The following is a 16546-nucleotide window of genomic DNA, read 5'->3' as shown; positions in this document are numbered from 1 at the left end:
TTGTTAAATTAAACCTTTTATTGTGTGATTTACCTACAGCCACAATCAAAAACTCGTTTATTCAAATGAGAATTAAATCATTGAATCCAATCCAATTTAGCTCTTTGACTAAAGAAAAATGAATCAATTTAACTCTTTGACTAAAGAAAATGAACCAATTTAGCTCTTTGACTAAAGAAAATGAATCAATTTAACTCTTTTATTCAAATGAGGATTAAATCATTGAATCCAATCCAATTTAGCTCTTTAAATAAAGAAAATTAATCAATTTAACTCTTTAATTAAAGAAAATGAATAATTTAAACTCTTTAACTAAGAAAATGAATCGATTTAGCTCTTTAACTAAAGAAAATGAATCAATTTAACTCTTTTAGCTAAAGAAAATGAATCAATTTAACTCTTTGACACTTTTATTCAAATGAGGATTAAATCATTGAATCCAATCCAATTAAGCTCTTTGACTAAAGAACATGAATCAATTTAACTCTTTTATTCAAATGAGGATTAAATCATTGAATCCAATCCAATTTAGCTCTTTAAATAAAGAAAATTAATCAATTTAACTCTTTTATCTAAAGAAAATGAATCAATTTAACTCTTTGACTTAAGATAATGAATCAATTACTCTTTGACAAAAGAAAATAAATCAATTTAACTTTTTGACAGAAGAAAATGAATATGTTTAGTAAAGAGTGTAAAAGAACAACAACAACAATAACAACAACAAAGAGGCTAATTATTCATTAAACTTCATTGTAATAAGTTTGTTTCTGTCTAAACAACTATTAACAATGCAAGTAAACATCCACAACAATAAATGCATTCTGGCAATACTGTTACACTAAGAGTTGTTTAAACAATGAATCTGTTCACATATGTATAACATCAACAGAACTTTCAACAACGTTTCCAAAGTCTTTTTAAGGAAAGAGAATACAAATCATGAAAACAAATCATACCTAAGTAACTTTTAACTAACAGCAAATGTCAGAAACCAAATTTTCACACTAACTATAAAATCAATACATACATCACTTCATCAGGACAGTAAACGAAAAATTCTTTTTTTTTTAAGCAAGAAAATGCTATAAAATAAATTGTCTGGATAAATGATTAAACAAATTAATTAAGTTGAAATTAAACACATTTTTGTTTCTATCTGGGACACATAGCGTGTCGCCCACCATCTACTGGAAGGTTAGCGCCAGTGATAAAAGATGCATCGTCTGAGGCCAGGAAAGCAATTGTTTTAGCTACCTCATCAGGTTCTCCAGGTCTGCCAAGTGCGTGTGTTGTTTTACTCCTTTCTAGAAACTAAAAAGTTTAAATAGCAACTTTACTATAATATCTTTACATTAATATTTCATCTAGAGTTTTGCAAGAATAAATAGTCAAAACTTCAAATTGTATCTGAGAAAATTATTTCAATACTTACTGCTGCATAAGCTTCATCATCTAAGCCGCCACGTTTCTGAAGACCTGTCACTATGACACCAGGACTAAATAAATAAAAAAAAATTTTTATTGTAAATTTAAAAAAAATGTGTGAGCTGTTGGTTGGTAGAAAAAGAAACAACAAAGAAGTATATGTAATGATAAATACTTTTTTTAAAGAAACTAAACACAAATGAAAGGACCAAGAAGAAGAAAATATGCACAAATATTACTGTATCATTAAAAATATTTTCAAAATAGAAGTTTTGTATGCCTATGATATGCTTATTGATATAAAAATTACTGATTTTTTTCCCTAGGTAGTTCAACATATTCCAAGCTGAAATGACTAGCACACTAAGTTCTGTAATCATTTGGGTTGCTGCTTCTCACTTGGTATGCACTTTGGACTATTGATATAATGGTCATCAGTTTAAACATGCATGATTCCTATCCCTTCCTTTCTGCTGGAGTTAAGGCTAGTATGTAATCTTTATATCTGAAGGAATTTCAGAATTTTTAAAGAAACTGTTGCTGTTTTGAAACTAAAAAAGAAATGTACCAATTTTGTTACAATCCTTTTTAAAAAAGAAAGAAAATATCAGCAGAAAATTACTTACTTTACACTATTACATCTGACTTGTTTTGGAGCTAATTCTGAAAAAGAGAAAATCAAGTCAAACTACTGAACTCCTTTTTTTTAAAGGCATTTTAATGATTCAATGTCCAGATGATAATTTTTAAAATCTTTCTGTGTTTTGATATTGAAATGCCCAAGGCTATATGGTTACCCTTGAAAAATTATAATAATTATTTTTATTTTCTTTTGACTGGTAAAAAAAATAATCCTGAGTTGGACCTTTCTTGCCATACTGTCACGCAAGAAGTATGGCATAATATATTTCATTTCTTAAACTTTTAAAACATTTTTTTTTATTTTGGATTTTTAAAAATCATGTTTGAGCTAAATGATAAAAAAAAAATGACACAAAATAATAAAAGAACATTAAATAAAGGTGATAAAGGAATTTTTTTCCTACACAAGAGAATTACCTAGAGCTACACATCTGGTGAACTGATCCACTGCTGCCTTGGACATATTATAAGACAACACACCTGGAAACTGTAGTAGAACAAATTCATTTATATGACATCTCTTATGTTAAATATACCTCTAAATTTTCTCAAAAACAAAATTTTAGAATGAACCTTTTTATATGTTATTACTATTTTTTGAAACTATTAATCTAATTTTAAAAAATGAGAGCACAGATCTATCTGTTGGGATTTTTCTAAATAGCATATCTAACAAAATAAGGCACTGGCATAGGTTATCTGATCAGACAAAACATTCTTAATAATTGTTTTTTCTTCAAAAACTGTTACTAAAAGACAATTTACAATGTCATCTTTTTTTATTCTAATTAAAAAATACTTAAATGTATGTTAATGGTACAACCAACTGGAAAGTTTGAAGACCTAATCTTGTTCTTTTGACAGCTTAAGAAAAATTCAGATGATTTAAGGAGACAATTCTAAATCATATTGTTTGGGTCTCAATGAGAATAATTTTAAATCATACTGTCTGTGTCTCAATTAGAACAAATCTAAATCATACTGTTTGTGTCTCAATGAGAACAATTCTAAATCATACTATTTTTGTCTTAATGAGAATAATTGTTTCTTTTTCCATTTTAATTAATGTATCCGACATTTAAAAGCACAAGAAACGTCAACAACCCATTCACAAAATGTGAAACGCCCATCATTAAAAACAGTTTTTTCATTGTTGAGGACGTCAGAGAAAAATATATTAGCATAAATAAAAAATAATAATTACTGAGCGAATGCCGTTAACACTGGAAACATTAACAATGCTTCCTCTGGTAGCCACTAAATGTGGAGTGCATAGCATTGTAAGCTGGTACATGGCCCTGAAAATATACATTTAAATGTGTATATTGCATAGAATCAGAGCACAGATAAAACTAAGATAAATAAGAGCAATAGCTAAGTAAATGAATATGTCAGTCTAGAAATAATACTTTGTGTTTAAAAAGAAAAACATTTCAATAAGAAACATACTACAACATACATAGCAAAACAATAAAAAATATATAAAAATCCTTTTTTGTAAAACAAAGATTATCTATCTAGATGATTGTAGAAGTTATATCCCTTATTTAGAATTAAACAAATTATTGACTGACTAACTGGTTAATAATTTTTAATTTGTTAGATATAGTAAATAATTATTTAAGATTTCAACTTGACCAGAGAATGGGTGTGAAAGAAATAATGTGAACAATTATATAAGGTGACCAAACCCTTACATTTTTAGCTACATTTGTGAATACTGAACGATTAATTTCCCTGGGCTGTATCAACAAAATAATTAATTATCAGTAGTTAATTGACTAATTGGTTAATTTGTGCAAATGTACAATTTGATCCAAGAATGGGTGTGGGAGAATAATGTGTACAAAATTTTTACCAGACAAACAAAGTGAGTTGATATAAGCTTTAAAAAAAGGTCTGGCTAGCCAAAGAACTGATGATAAATAGAAAACAGAATTAAGACACTCAAGCCACACATGAGAATGGATTACTGCAGGGCGGGCCTTACTAATTGGGGGGCCCAATTCAATGGATGCGTGCGAGGTCTCTCTCCTATTTCTTTTTTTTAAATAACAATTATTACTATTAATTAAATCATTATATCAACATTTATTATACGAGATGCATAGGAAGCATCTCAAATCTCAATTTGGATTTAATACGTAAAATCGGCCTAAGGCTGGCCCTGGATGACCATATGGCCAAGTGATATGTGCTTGATACAGTCATCTTGAAGGTTCAAGTTTGAGAACTGCCTGCTGTCATCTCCTGACATTTTACAAGATTTGATCTCCGACAATGCAATCTTCATTTTTTAAGGAACATCTTAAACTTATAAACAAAAAAAAAACTTGACAAGTGTTGCAGAGCCCTGTTTCTATCATTGTTAAGGTGTTAAAAAAGAAAATTGATGAATGACATACCTAACATTAATGTTGAACACACGATCAAATTGTGCCATTGAAGTATTTTCAATACTTCCAGTCTCCAGAACTCCAGCATTGTTTACCTAAATTCCCCAAAAAATGTATTTTAAATAAAATATATGTTTCACAGGACAAAGCTGCTTTAAAAAATATAAATAAAGAGACAGAGACATAGAAAAGGTTGAGAAAGGAAGCACAACTTACTAAAATGTGAAGTTTGCCAAAGTGCTTAATAGTGTCTTCAACAATTCTAGTTACATCAGAATCATCACATATATCTCCAACAAGCAGCAGTGGCTGTCAATAAAATGTAAATAGCAAATATTTAGAAACAAAAAGTTTTCAAAGGTAAAAAAATAGATTTAATATTAATAATAAAGTGTCATTATTTTTTTTAATGATTGCAACATAATTGTTTGGGATTTTTAGTTACTATTGCTGTAACTTTAAAGGAGGCAACTCAACAAAGGAGCAAGGTTAGATAACGAATGTTTATTTTTTAATGAAGACAGTGAATGGCAGAAAACAACAAACATAAATGTCAGTTTCTTCTTGCCCTAGAAAAGATACCAACAACAGAGCTAGACAGGCCTTAGAGTAGAACCCCCAGGGAACAAGATGTAGAGGAAGACCAGAAAGAATGTGGTAACACAGTATACTAGATGAAGCCGAGAGGACAGGAAAGAGATGGGAAGCCATTAAAAAACTAGCAAGAGACCATGGAGAGTGGCATGTTTTTACTGAGGCCCTATGTTTCATGAGGAACTCAAAGGAAAGATGTTGATGTCATAAACCAGTTCTAAATGATGCAGCCTGTGTAGTGCACAGTAACCATATGATAGTATTTCAATGTCAAAAAGTGACATCTAGATAAACACTTGATTATGAGTAGCTAGTGTTGTAGTTTCCAAAGTATGGCTACCAATGAAGTGTATAGTTCTCCTTTATAGATCAAGTTGTGAGATACTAAGTCAGTGTGTAAGTGTAGACTGAGCTGTTGTAAATGCTGAATCTCATAGTTTTTCACTATCTTGTGGTCTCTGTGGCATTTTACGTCTCGAGACGTAATCACCAGGCGCTATTGCATTTTCACCCTTCTTTCTGCTACTGTTGTGTATGACATCTGCAATCCGTGACCCTTCCTTTATGCTCTCTCTCCATGTGGATCTATCCCTATCCAGTGCCACCCCTTCCCAGCTGCCAGTGTCGATTTCGAAGAGCTTCATGTCGCGTTTGCATACATTCGTATAACGTAAAAGTGGGCGACCAGCGGCTCTCCTGCCTTCTATTAGATCACCATACAGGATGTCCTGTGGAAGTCGACCTACTGGCATTCTACGAAAGTGGCCAAGCCAGCCAAGGCGCCTGCTGCTGATAACAGAGCGGATGTCCTGGCACCCTGCTCTTCGTAGCACTTCCTCATTGGTTATCTTATCTTGCCACCTTATTTTAAAGATCCGCCTTAGGCATCGGAGGTGGAAGACATTCAGCTTTTTTTCTTGCTATGAGTAGGTTGACCATGTTTCACTTCCGTACAGCAAGGTGCTCAACACACAGGTCCGGTAGACTAGGGCTTTAGTACTGTTAGTCAGCAATATGTTGTCACAGACTCTTTTCTGCAACCGTGACATGGTGGCCATTGCCTTGGCTATACTGTTGTTTATGTCTTTATCCAGTAGAGTGTTGTTGGATATGATGGAGCCAAGGTAACAAAAGTGATCAACAATTTCTAGTGGTTGGCCATTAATGTTTACTTGAGGTTCAGTGTTTGTGTTTTGGACAAGTATCTTAGTCTTGCTTTGACTGATGTTTAAGCCGAACTGCTTTCAATGTCAATAAGCCGAACTGCTTTCAATGTCAAAAAGTGACATCTAGATAAACACTTGATTATGAGTAGCTAGTGTTTAGTTTCCAAGCTATGGCTACCAATGAAGTGTATAGTTCTTTATAGGTCAAGTTGTGAGATACTAAGTCAGTGTGTAGATTGAGCTGTAAATGCTGAATCTGATAGTTTTCCACTATCTTGTGGATATTGCTGTAGAAAGTGCCAGTATTGTTGCATGTTGTATTTCATAGTTTGCCAAGTGAGTTGCAAAAGGCAGGTTTGTAAGGTTAGACACTGAAGTATACACAGTACTAGTAAGTAAATGAATATATAATATCTTCAAAATCACTGTTAGAATTAAAACAGTAAAATCAAAATAAATAAAATAAAAATGAAAAGCCATTAAAAACAAAACAAAAAAAAAAGACTGAATGAATGATCCTTCAAATTCTGAGACTGAAATCATAACTGATTGACTGACATAAGTAACTGAAGTGACCCTGAGATGTGTGCTCTTTTTCCTATATTTTTTTCTAAAATAAACTTTTCTAGAAGTCAGTGTGAACATTCAAACCTTTCAAAGAAGATACTATTTTGTTCATCAGTCCTATTTGTTTTTTGTTTTTTTACATAATTGGGTCAAAAATATTATCTTATCAAAGTACTTTGATCTACACTGGAAACTGCATTCTCTTGTCAGAGTGAATAGGGTTAATTTTTTTTAATGGGCTCACCTTTGTTTCTGTTTCTATTTAACTTGTTCCTTGAATGCTCAAGCATTATAAACATTTCTACCATGAGAGAGAAAAGGATCCTAACAATGGAACTAAGATGCTGTAGAGAGATCCTAGGTACTCTTACAAAGACAAATGAAGAGATTAGAAACAGGATTAATACAGCTATGACCTGCTAACCACTGTCAAAAAACACAAACTTAAACTCTGTGGCCACAACACAAGGTCCCCTGGGGCTTGCAAAGACCTTCTTTTGGGGAACAGTACCAGAAAAAAGAAGAAGGGTCAGACAGAGAAAGTGATGGGAAAACAACATCAAAGAATGAACAGGGCTGTCATTGAATAAATTCTATCCAAGGCAAAAGACAGGAATTGAGAAAGACGGTCAACATTTCTTTTGTGGTACCCCAATGGTTCAACAGACTAGGGGATAGGTGAAGGTGATCATGAGAAAAAAAAGGTGCAAAGCATTACTGAAGGTCTTAAAGACCAAAAAAAATAAAATTTAGGTCAGTCAATCTTTTAATGGAAGTTCAAATAATTTGAACTAAGTTTTATTTCACATCATTTTTGATGCATAGTTATATTAAAATGTCCTTTATATTAAAATTTATTTATAGTTATGTTTTTCTGTATTATACTTACTGTATATGTTTTGGGTTAGCTCCTGTTTAAACTGCATAAAGAATGATATTTCTTTCTGAGGTAGCATGATAAGTTTTACAATAGTTTAAAACAGCAAAATGTTAATTACCTTCTCTGTGGAATTGCTAGCACATTGTTCCCCTACTTTGGCCAAGTTTTCTTCTTTACGACCAGTCAAAGCTAATGAAGCGCCAAGTTTTGAAAATAATACAGCAGTAGCAGCTCCAATACCACTGCTAGCACCTGGAGGATAGAATAAACCAAGAACAATACTGTAGCCTGATCCTGAAGTATTGAACAGATACAAAAGGTAATTATACAGATTAGAGCTAAAAATACTTGTGGGTGGATAAAAAGGCTATAAAATAAAGTTACTTTTTTTTAATCAGTCTGCTAGAAAATTGCTAAATGAATTCTGAAACTTTATATTTCAAGCTTCTCTAATTGAAAGGGTTTGAGAGTGAGCAAAGTGGAAAATAGCTTCATAGTAGGTATGCAAACAATGTCACTGCAAAGACCACCATTAAGCCTGAAGACAGCCTGATGCTTATATTGACTAGTCTATCTCACAACCAAACAGCCACTCCATTTCTTATCTTATAAAATATAGACATACAAGCCTTAGATGACAGTCCAAAACCTGCTGACAATTATCACAATGAAATCATATGATTGAGAAGTCAAGAGTCAGGAAGTTCAATTTAAATTAAAATAATTATAATTTATTTGCCATTTTTATAATAAGTTATTATAATAAAATAAGAATAATAAGATCAATAATAATTAATATCTAAAAAAAATCTAGATCCAATATCTTAAACTCCTCTTTAAGGCTCTTTACTAAAGTTCTACTATTTTAGTATTAATTCGATCAATCAAAATTTAAGAAAAAAAAATGCTTGTCACTTCGGTTGCTTGTTAGATCTAGACTAAGACTTAAGTGCTTTATTGATCCATATGGAAATTTGTTGTGATTACAATACAAGGACTCTTTTCTCATATAAAGACAACACAACAGAAACATACACATAAATAGAACAGACACAACATAAAGAGTTCATTCGGCGATTACACACATGCATCTTGGTCCTTTTCATGTTTCCTGATCGACGGCTGGCGTTGATATATATGGATGAGCAAGGTACGATCGAGTTTTGTACCGCTCTGTTCTTGTCTCGATTGAGTAGTTAGTCGCCCACGTCGCGACGACTTTACATATGATGGAACGGGTGGCTATTGTCTTCCAAGATTTTTATTAGACATTTCTGTTCATTAAGTTCATTCAAATATGGTAATGTTGTCTAGATCTAGGTGTTATTCACTGCTAACATAACACGCCTTTCAAATTTTCGTACCGATTTGTTTATTTAGCATAGAAACAAGGGAAGTAAAACAAAATAATTTTATCATGAGTTAAAACAGGAAATCAAAGATCCAATAAAAATAGCTAATGACCAGAACGAGACAACTTCCTGTTCAGATAGTCGGCCATTAAGTTGTGTGAACTTTCTTTCTGGTAGAAGTACTACTATTTTCTAAACCTTAGAAAGTTATTACTGCATTTAGCTGATTTCATAAGTAGGGGGTAAGAATCAAGAAACGTATAGGATCACAATTACCCGTAATAAGAGCAACCTTTCCACTTAAATTTCTGCCTAGTGCTGCCATTTTGATCTGAGTCACAGGACGAAAAGAAAGGAAATATTCAAAAATTTTGACTGTTAATCAGTTGTTGATTTGTGAAACAAATAACACACTTAACACAGACAAGATTCACCTCCGTTTTGTAGAATCTATATATCTAGATTCTAGATCTTTATTGCTTTAACTTAATTATTTAGAGATCCTAGATCTACGGTATTAGTTGTAACTTAAGTGACTTCACCTAACTAAACTAGGGCTAACTAGGCCAGGCTAAACTAATAATTAGATCTAGATCTATAATTGATAATATAATCTAGATTTAGATCTAATAACTAATAGTAGTAATAGCTATAGTGACTTATAGTCAGTATAGTAATAATAATAAGAGTTAAGAGTCTATACTCTATGCCCTAGAAGTAGAATTGTAGAATCAATCTCAAATCTGGACTAGAGTCTAAATCTAGAAGTAGATGTCTTAGTGATTCTATTAATACAAATAATTATAATATTAAGAGATCTAGATTTTTTAAAGAGGTCTAGGCCTAGACTAGAATCTAGTGAGGGACTAGTGAGTAGATTCTAAATCTAGACTACTAAGTACTGTATCTAGATCATATGTCATATATATATTAAATATAATAATAAGTAGACTAGATCTTCTGTGATTGAAATCTAGTCTAGAATTCTAGATCTAGATTCTACTATTCTAGATTATATCTTGATGATTGAACTGATTGATGTATGATATATATAGGCAATATAGCGTATATAGAGTCTATATTTTCTAGATCTAGAAACTTAGATTTAGATCTAGGATTTTCTAGGTCTAGATCTTTAAGTCTTAATGAATCTAGATCTTCAATCTACAATAATAAATTATATTCAACTAGTCTAGATCTCTAGTTCTATTTCATTTATAGAGATCTAATCTAGACCTAGCTAGCTTTTCATTAAATCTGTTTCTATGAACCATTCTGTCACAGACTTAGTGATTAGATTAGGGCTAAAATTCCCCCACCAGAACCTTATAGGGGTAGATTTTTTTAAAGTACGTTACAGTCATATCATAGACATTTTCATTGAATGTAGCACAAATGAGAACGATGGTCATTAGTATACCTATAGTAATTGTAGATGAATGAGATACTTAAACTTATACTAGTTATACCCAGCCAGGCTAAGTAAAAAAATACTACTAGCTAAAATAGTGATGAATGTTAAAATTTATGTTCAACTGGATTTTATTAATTATTAGAGTAACAATGTAAACCGAGAATAAGCAAACATATATTGACTGATTACTCATTATTTATGCTCATCACTTCATCTGTTACTATATCAATGTCATTTAAACACTACAAGAACAGGACAACTCTAGTGAGACTACTCAAACAAAAATCCATGTATGACAAATTAATTCATAAAAAATTGTTTGTTTTGGCTGATTAACTTCAGCTGTTGTACTTTAAATGAGATTTCATTAATAAGATTATGGCCATATAGTCTTGACTCTAGTTAATAAGTTCAAATTCTAGACGTAAATCCAGTGTCTCAACATAGTATTTAATGAACACAAGGCCATTTCAGAAAATAGAATAATTGATTTTTACAAACATGAATCTTATAATAATAAATCAATGCAATAGGTATATAAAGGCATGCTATAAATCAATTTGAATAATTAAGCCACAGTGATAGCTTTGAAATAAAGCATGTAATCTTCTCTTTTGTCCCTTCTTAATCTAAGAATAGATCTAAAACAAGCAAAATATTTTTTTTTAATTTAAAAACAAACTTTATTTAATGTAAAGAACTCTGTAATTACAACTATATCTTTTTTTTTCTAATGTAGAAGTTATTTCCCTTATTCATTATCAAACAAAATAATTAATTGGTTAATTTAAAAAAAACAACTAATTCACATTTGCAATAAACTTGATCTGAGGATGAGTGTGGGAGAAAAAAAAAAGTTCACTTATGTTTTGTAAAATGTTTTACATGTTTCGGATGTTCCTTCAGAGTTGAAGATAATTACTTCCTAGTCCAAACCTCCCGCAGGACGACGGGGGATGGGAGCGGGCAGGGTTTGAACCCGGGACTATCGATAGGTCCGAACGACAGTCCAGCACGCAAACCGCACGACCAGGCAGCCATCTAAGGGGATGAAACCCTACATATTTTAGCTGTATCTGTGAATACTAAAGGATTAATTTCCCTTATTGGTATCAAAAAAAAAAATATTACCAGTAATTAATAGTAATTAATTGACTAGTCGATTAATTTTTTAAATTGATTATGTCTATGCCAATGAATAATTTTGCGAAGTTTCAATTTGATTCGGTAGTGGGTGTGAGAGAAATTATGTGTACAAACATTTTACCACCGATATAGTTATAAAAAAATTTCCAGTAACTGCTTATTCTTAACCCAATACAGCATATTGTGAAAGGATACATTGGAACTCTATTATTATTTAAAAAAAACTTTCCTAAAAGAAGAGCTCACGTCAGGTCTTGTTGAGGATGAAAGTGGGGAGAGGTTGTTTTCTTTTTAGTGAAAACAGAAATGTATAGCTATTTTATTCATTTTTAACAAATTTGTTGAAACATTTGCCTGTACCCCAGTGTATTAACCCCAACCCAGGAAATTTAGTATTTTTACTAAGCATACATCAACTCAGTCTGTTTGTCTGTTTCAATTTTTGTAGACATTGTTTCTCCCACTTACTACTCTTGGATCAATTTGAAATTCTGCACATTTATTCATTGTACCTAACAAATTTGAATCAATCAGAAAATTATCCAATTAATTCATTAGTGGTAATTAATTAATTATTTGATATTGACTAAGGGAAATAAATTTTTACAGTATTGATAGATATGGCTTTAAGCATACAGTTCTTCCCCTTAGATAAGTGTTGTTTATTTTTTACACAAAGCTTATATTATAACTTACTATACAATCTTCTCTGGTCAAATACCTCACAAGCAGCATGGTTAGCACGTCTGCCCACGGAGGCACGAGCCATTAATTCAAAATCATGTTGCTCTCCTCTTTAAGTATTTTTTTATATTTTGCTTCATTAACTTTGCTTTTATTTTAAAGGTATTACAAATCAAAAGTATTATTTGAACCTAGACATATTTTTCTATTATTTAAAATTGTTTATGATTATTGTTTTGTATATCATTTATATTTTCTTTTTTTGGTTAAAATTTTCCCCCATTTTTTTAAATTCAGAGTTATCTCTTTTTTGTTTTGTTTTCTAGCCAGAATTAGGCTGGATTGGGTTTAAAAAAAATTGTGTAACATCTTAAGACTTTTATGAGCTATTTGTAGCTCTTAAACTTTCACTTGTTTCGAGGACTATTTCCACTTTGTTTCTGGCAACCATTGACACATTTTATAACATGACAAGGATATACTTGTTTTTCTTTAAAGAATTTCATTGAATAAGTTAAAGAATTCTTACATATGCAGAAACCAGAGAAACAAACCAAAATACATTTTCACTTTGAAATAACTGGTTTAGAAGTATGGTTCTTAAGTTGTAATTACTTATTGTTTAGTTTAATGTATATACATTTTCTTTTTTGCTAGGTTGAGGAGCAGCTCTATCATAGGTACAGGTGGCGAAATGGCTATGAAACGTATTTCAAAGGTGAGTACAGGATAGAAACTAATTATTTTATAGATAATGAGATGCGTTAACTTAGCAGTTTAAAATTTAAAAAAACTTTGCAAAATATAGATTTATCTATTTATTCATTTTTCAAAAACTTGAACTCTTTTGTTTTTCCCTTTAAATTAATGTCATAAAAAACAACAAAGACATACAAATGTTTAAACAAGTTAATTTTATTGCTCCAAACAAATGGAAATTCAGTTGTAGTAAAATTGTCCATCTCACCATTACTACAATAACATGTATATGCCAATCAAACAACATAAATACTACACACAAATACAACCAGCTCTTGGTGAATTGGGCGACTATTTTTAGTTATAGATACTTTCAAAACCTTTACAAAATACAGCTTCATACTTAATTCACACAGCTAGGCCTTTTCAACACTTCCTTACAATGCTTTTTGAAAAAAGAAGATCAGATAGGTTTTTTTTTCTTGTTCTGATAGAAACATAAAACAGCTGTTCTTATATGAAATATGAAAGTTTAAAAACTTCGGATCACATCATTCTTCATTAGTAATATTCTAATGTTACTCTGTATTCTATAACAGTAGTAGCTATTGAGTTCAATACATCGGTGGATGCAGAGGTTGAAAATTATTGGCTAATAGAAATCAGTTCCATTTAGATTATTTGAATCCCTGTTTAACATATTCAGTGTCCTGCCCCAACTATAACTAATGAGTATTTCATAGTTTGCTGGTAAAAGAGAACATTTGGAATATTAACATTAAATGGGATTTAAATGCTGATAGATGCTGAATCCTTCTCGCGTGCTTAACAGCCTTCATCATGCTAGTACATTTTTATCTCTCTGTTTGTGTGCTTTATTGGTGAATAGTTTTACTTAAAGCAGCGACAGTGAAAAGATTGCAAAGATGCTAACAAACTGCATGTCTGTTTTGCAGACATTTGACTTTCACAGGCAGTCTTGGAACATATTCTCCACATTTTCTTCACTGCTACTACAAATGTTTCAATAAAAATCAACATTGTAATGCTATTAAGCCACTACCAGTACAAAATTGTAAAAAAAAAATAAAAGTAATATTTATTTATAAGTTCTTTTTTTTTTTTTAATATAGGAATTAATGGACCTGCACAAAGATCCACCTACTAATTGCTCAGCAGGACCTGTAGGAGAGGACATATTTCATTGGCAGGCAACTATTATTGGGCCAGAAGACAGTCCTTATGCTGGTGGATGCTTCAACCTTAACATACACTTCCCTACAGATTATCCATTCAAACCACCAAAAGTAGCATTTTCAACAAAAATCTACCACCCTAACATCAATAGCAATGGTAGCATATGCTTGGACATTTTGCGTGGTCAGTGGTCCCCAGCCCTCACTATTTCAAAAGTCCTTTTATCTATCTGCTCGCTTTTAACGGATCCCAATCCAGATGATCCTCTAGTTCCAGAGATTGCTCGTATTTACAAGACAGATATTGCCAAATACAATGAAACTGCACGCGGCTGGACCCAACGCTTTGCCATGTGATGTTAGCCCCTTTTTACACTTATCATAACCTGAGTCTGTCTGTTTAGAAATAATTGTCTACAAAATCTTTATGTAAACTAATAAAAAAAAAAGTGAGATATAATTCAGTTATTGCATACAATTTATTAGTAAAAAGAAGGCGTATAATTATGAACGATTTAAAAAAAAAAAGATCATTTTTTTAGTTTTTTTGCAGTTGGTAGTTTTTGATTTTCAACAGCAATTTGACTTTTAGTTCTTTAAGTCAGAACACTTTGATAAATTTATTTGTTTTTATAAAGTGAGTTTACTTTTTGTCTATTATTATTTTCTTTTTCATGGGTAGGGTGGGGTTCATAAACAAAGGCTTAATGAATGCCATTAGTATGATGACTACCTGTGCCCTGTCCAACAGAATTAATTTCCAAAACATTTGTCAGCTGTTTTTAAGCTGCCATGTAAATTTATCTTTAAAAAAAATTATTATTTTTTTTTTTTTTTTGCTTTTTGAACATAAAATGAAATGACAAGAAAAACATATAACCATTGAAACCTTTTGTATCTGTCTTGTGTATTTAGCTATTTCATAGCCAAAGTTTGACACCTTATGCTTAGCTGATAAAAAGTTGCAGCCTTTTTTTTTTTTTTTTTTTTTTTTTAATACCAGTATTGAAAGTTGCCATATTGAAATAGTTTTCCTTAATTGAGACATGACAGGAAACCAATTGATTTAGAGATGATATTATAAACAGCAATGAGCCGCCACTAACAGTAGAAGTGAATGTAACCAGCTGTAATGGCTTGGTTCTGAGTCGTTTTTTTTTTTTTTTTTTTGGTGATTGTATTCTTTGCTCTGGTTACTGGTGACTAGTGTGTGGCATGTTTCTATGTTTAGTTTCACACTTCACCAGTGCAGTATCTAATTGTTATAGTCTTTGTTTTGGGGGAATGGTCTGTGAAAACAAAAATTAAATTTTTTAGGGATTTTATAACTTAAAATATATATACATAAATGTCTCTAATTTATTTTAAAACTTTTGGAAGTAATTTTTTTACTGAGCGTCATCTTGCAGTCTTATGTTAATTTGAATAATGTTATGTTTTTTATTGTCTCTTGTGATTTGAGGGTATTGTCCTGGCATTATGTATGCCTGTGTGTTTTGTTCATTATAACCACTAGTAGAATAATATTCAAATAAAAAACAAAAAAAAAAAAGAATGTTCACACTCAGCATGTTATCAGTTTCTTTACTATGAGTAGACCAAGTCGTGTGATAAAATTAGTTTTCTTTTTGTTGTTTTTTTTTTTTTTTCCACAAATTGCTTCCCTATAAAGTTTTGCTAGAATTGTTTTTTCTTTTCATTTTAACATGGAAGTTCTTAAAAGAGTCAAGTTATTTTTAAACTGGTTGATATAGTCATAAGCAAAGTTGGCAACTTTTCAGCAAATGTCTGCAGCAACTCAACGGTGATGTAAAGATAATCTTATTAACAGACAACATTTTGTATAAAAAAAAAACTAAAGCATATGATTTAGATTTTTTTTTTTTTAAATGTCAACAGTTTCATATTTCAATCCCTGATGTTGTATTTCTGGAATGAGTGAGAGATGTGTTTTGTGTTGAAATTTTGACATTGGAATACTTGTGAGAAGAATAAACTTGAAAAACTTGCAATGGTGTCATTTGTTTCTTTATTTCATGCAAATATTTTGTTGGATCTCAGATTTTCCTTATAGGTCAGAATTTAATTATAGATTGCACTAGATAAATTTAGAATGTTTGTTCAAATTAGAACTTAAAAACTAATCTCTACTGAGATAATGCTTACTGGTATACATCATTGTGCTATGTCAATATAGAAGTTAGGAACCTATGCAAACTAGAGCTATGAGATTTATACTGGGTAACAAATATTTACATTTGACTACTGTAACACTATCAGTAAAATCACTAAATAATAGTAAATATAGAGACACGTAGGACAAAGTAGTATTAATACCTGAAGCCCTGAACCATAGCTTACAAATAGAGAAACATGACCTAA

The 16546-nt window shown here is 31.2% G+C and overlaps 2 protein-coding genes across 4 annotated transcripts; one reads left to right on the top strand and one right to left on the bottom strand.

Annotated features, from left to right (window-relative positions):
* Window positions 1–733: 733 nt before the first annotated feature.
* On the bottom strand, window positions 734–9384 carry LOC106070751 (3-oxoacyl-[acyl-carrier-protein] reductase FabG-like). The gene is made up of 9 exons (XM_056031644.1): window positions 9302–9384; window positions 7792–7925; window positions 4683–4775; window positions 4476–4561; window positions 3275–3368; window positions 2488–2557; window positions 2055–2091; window positions 1436–1499; window positions 734–1314 (listed from the first exon to the last, which is right to left on the bottom strand). Exons 1-9 carry the CDS (start codon window positions 9348–9350, stop codon window positions 1156–1158), a joined length of 786 nt encoding a protein of 261 aa, XP_055887619.1. The 5' UTR covers window positions 9351–9384; the 3' UTR covers window positions 734–1155.
* LOC106078683 (ubiquitin-conjugating enzyme E2-17 kDa-like) lies at window positions 9123–16176 on the top strand. Of its 3 annotated transcripts, none has more exons than XM_013239680.2 (3): window positions 9123–9198; window positions 12927–12987; window positions 14102–16176. In XM_013239680.2, the coding sequence occupies exons 2-3, from the start codon at window positions 12964–12966 to the stop codon at window positions 14519–14521; spliced, it is 444 nt and encodes a 147-aa protein (XP_013095134.1). In that variant the 5' UTR covers window positions 9123–9198; window positions 12927–12963; the 3' UTR covers window positions 14522–16176. The 3 variants fall into 3 exon arrangements, with proteins under 3 accessions (XP_013095134.1, XP_013095125.1, XP_055887623.1); XM_013239671.2 differs by having other exon boundaries at window positions 9129–9267; XM_056031648.1 differs by having other exon boundaries at window positions 9130–9204.
* The last annotated feature ends 370 nt before the right edge of the window (window positions 16177–16546 follow it).

The sequence above is a fragment of the Biomphalaria glabrata genome, chromosome 6 (genome assembly GCF_947242115.1).
Source record: "Biomphalaria glabrata chromosome 6, xgBioGlab47.1, whole genome shotgun sequence".
In the NCBI taxonomy this organism is placed as follows: domain Eukaryota; kingdom Metazoa; phylum Mollusca; class Gastropoda; family Planorbidae; genus Biomphalaria; species Biomphalaria glabrata.
Note: the sequence above shows the minus strand (reverse complement) of the source record. Positions and strands in the feature narration are given on the sequence as shown.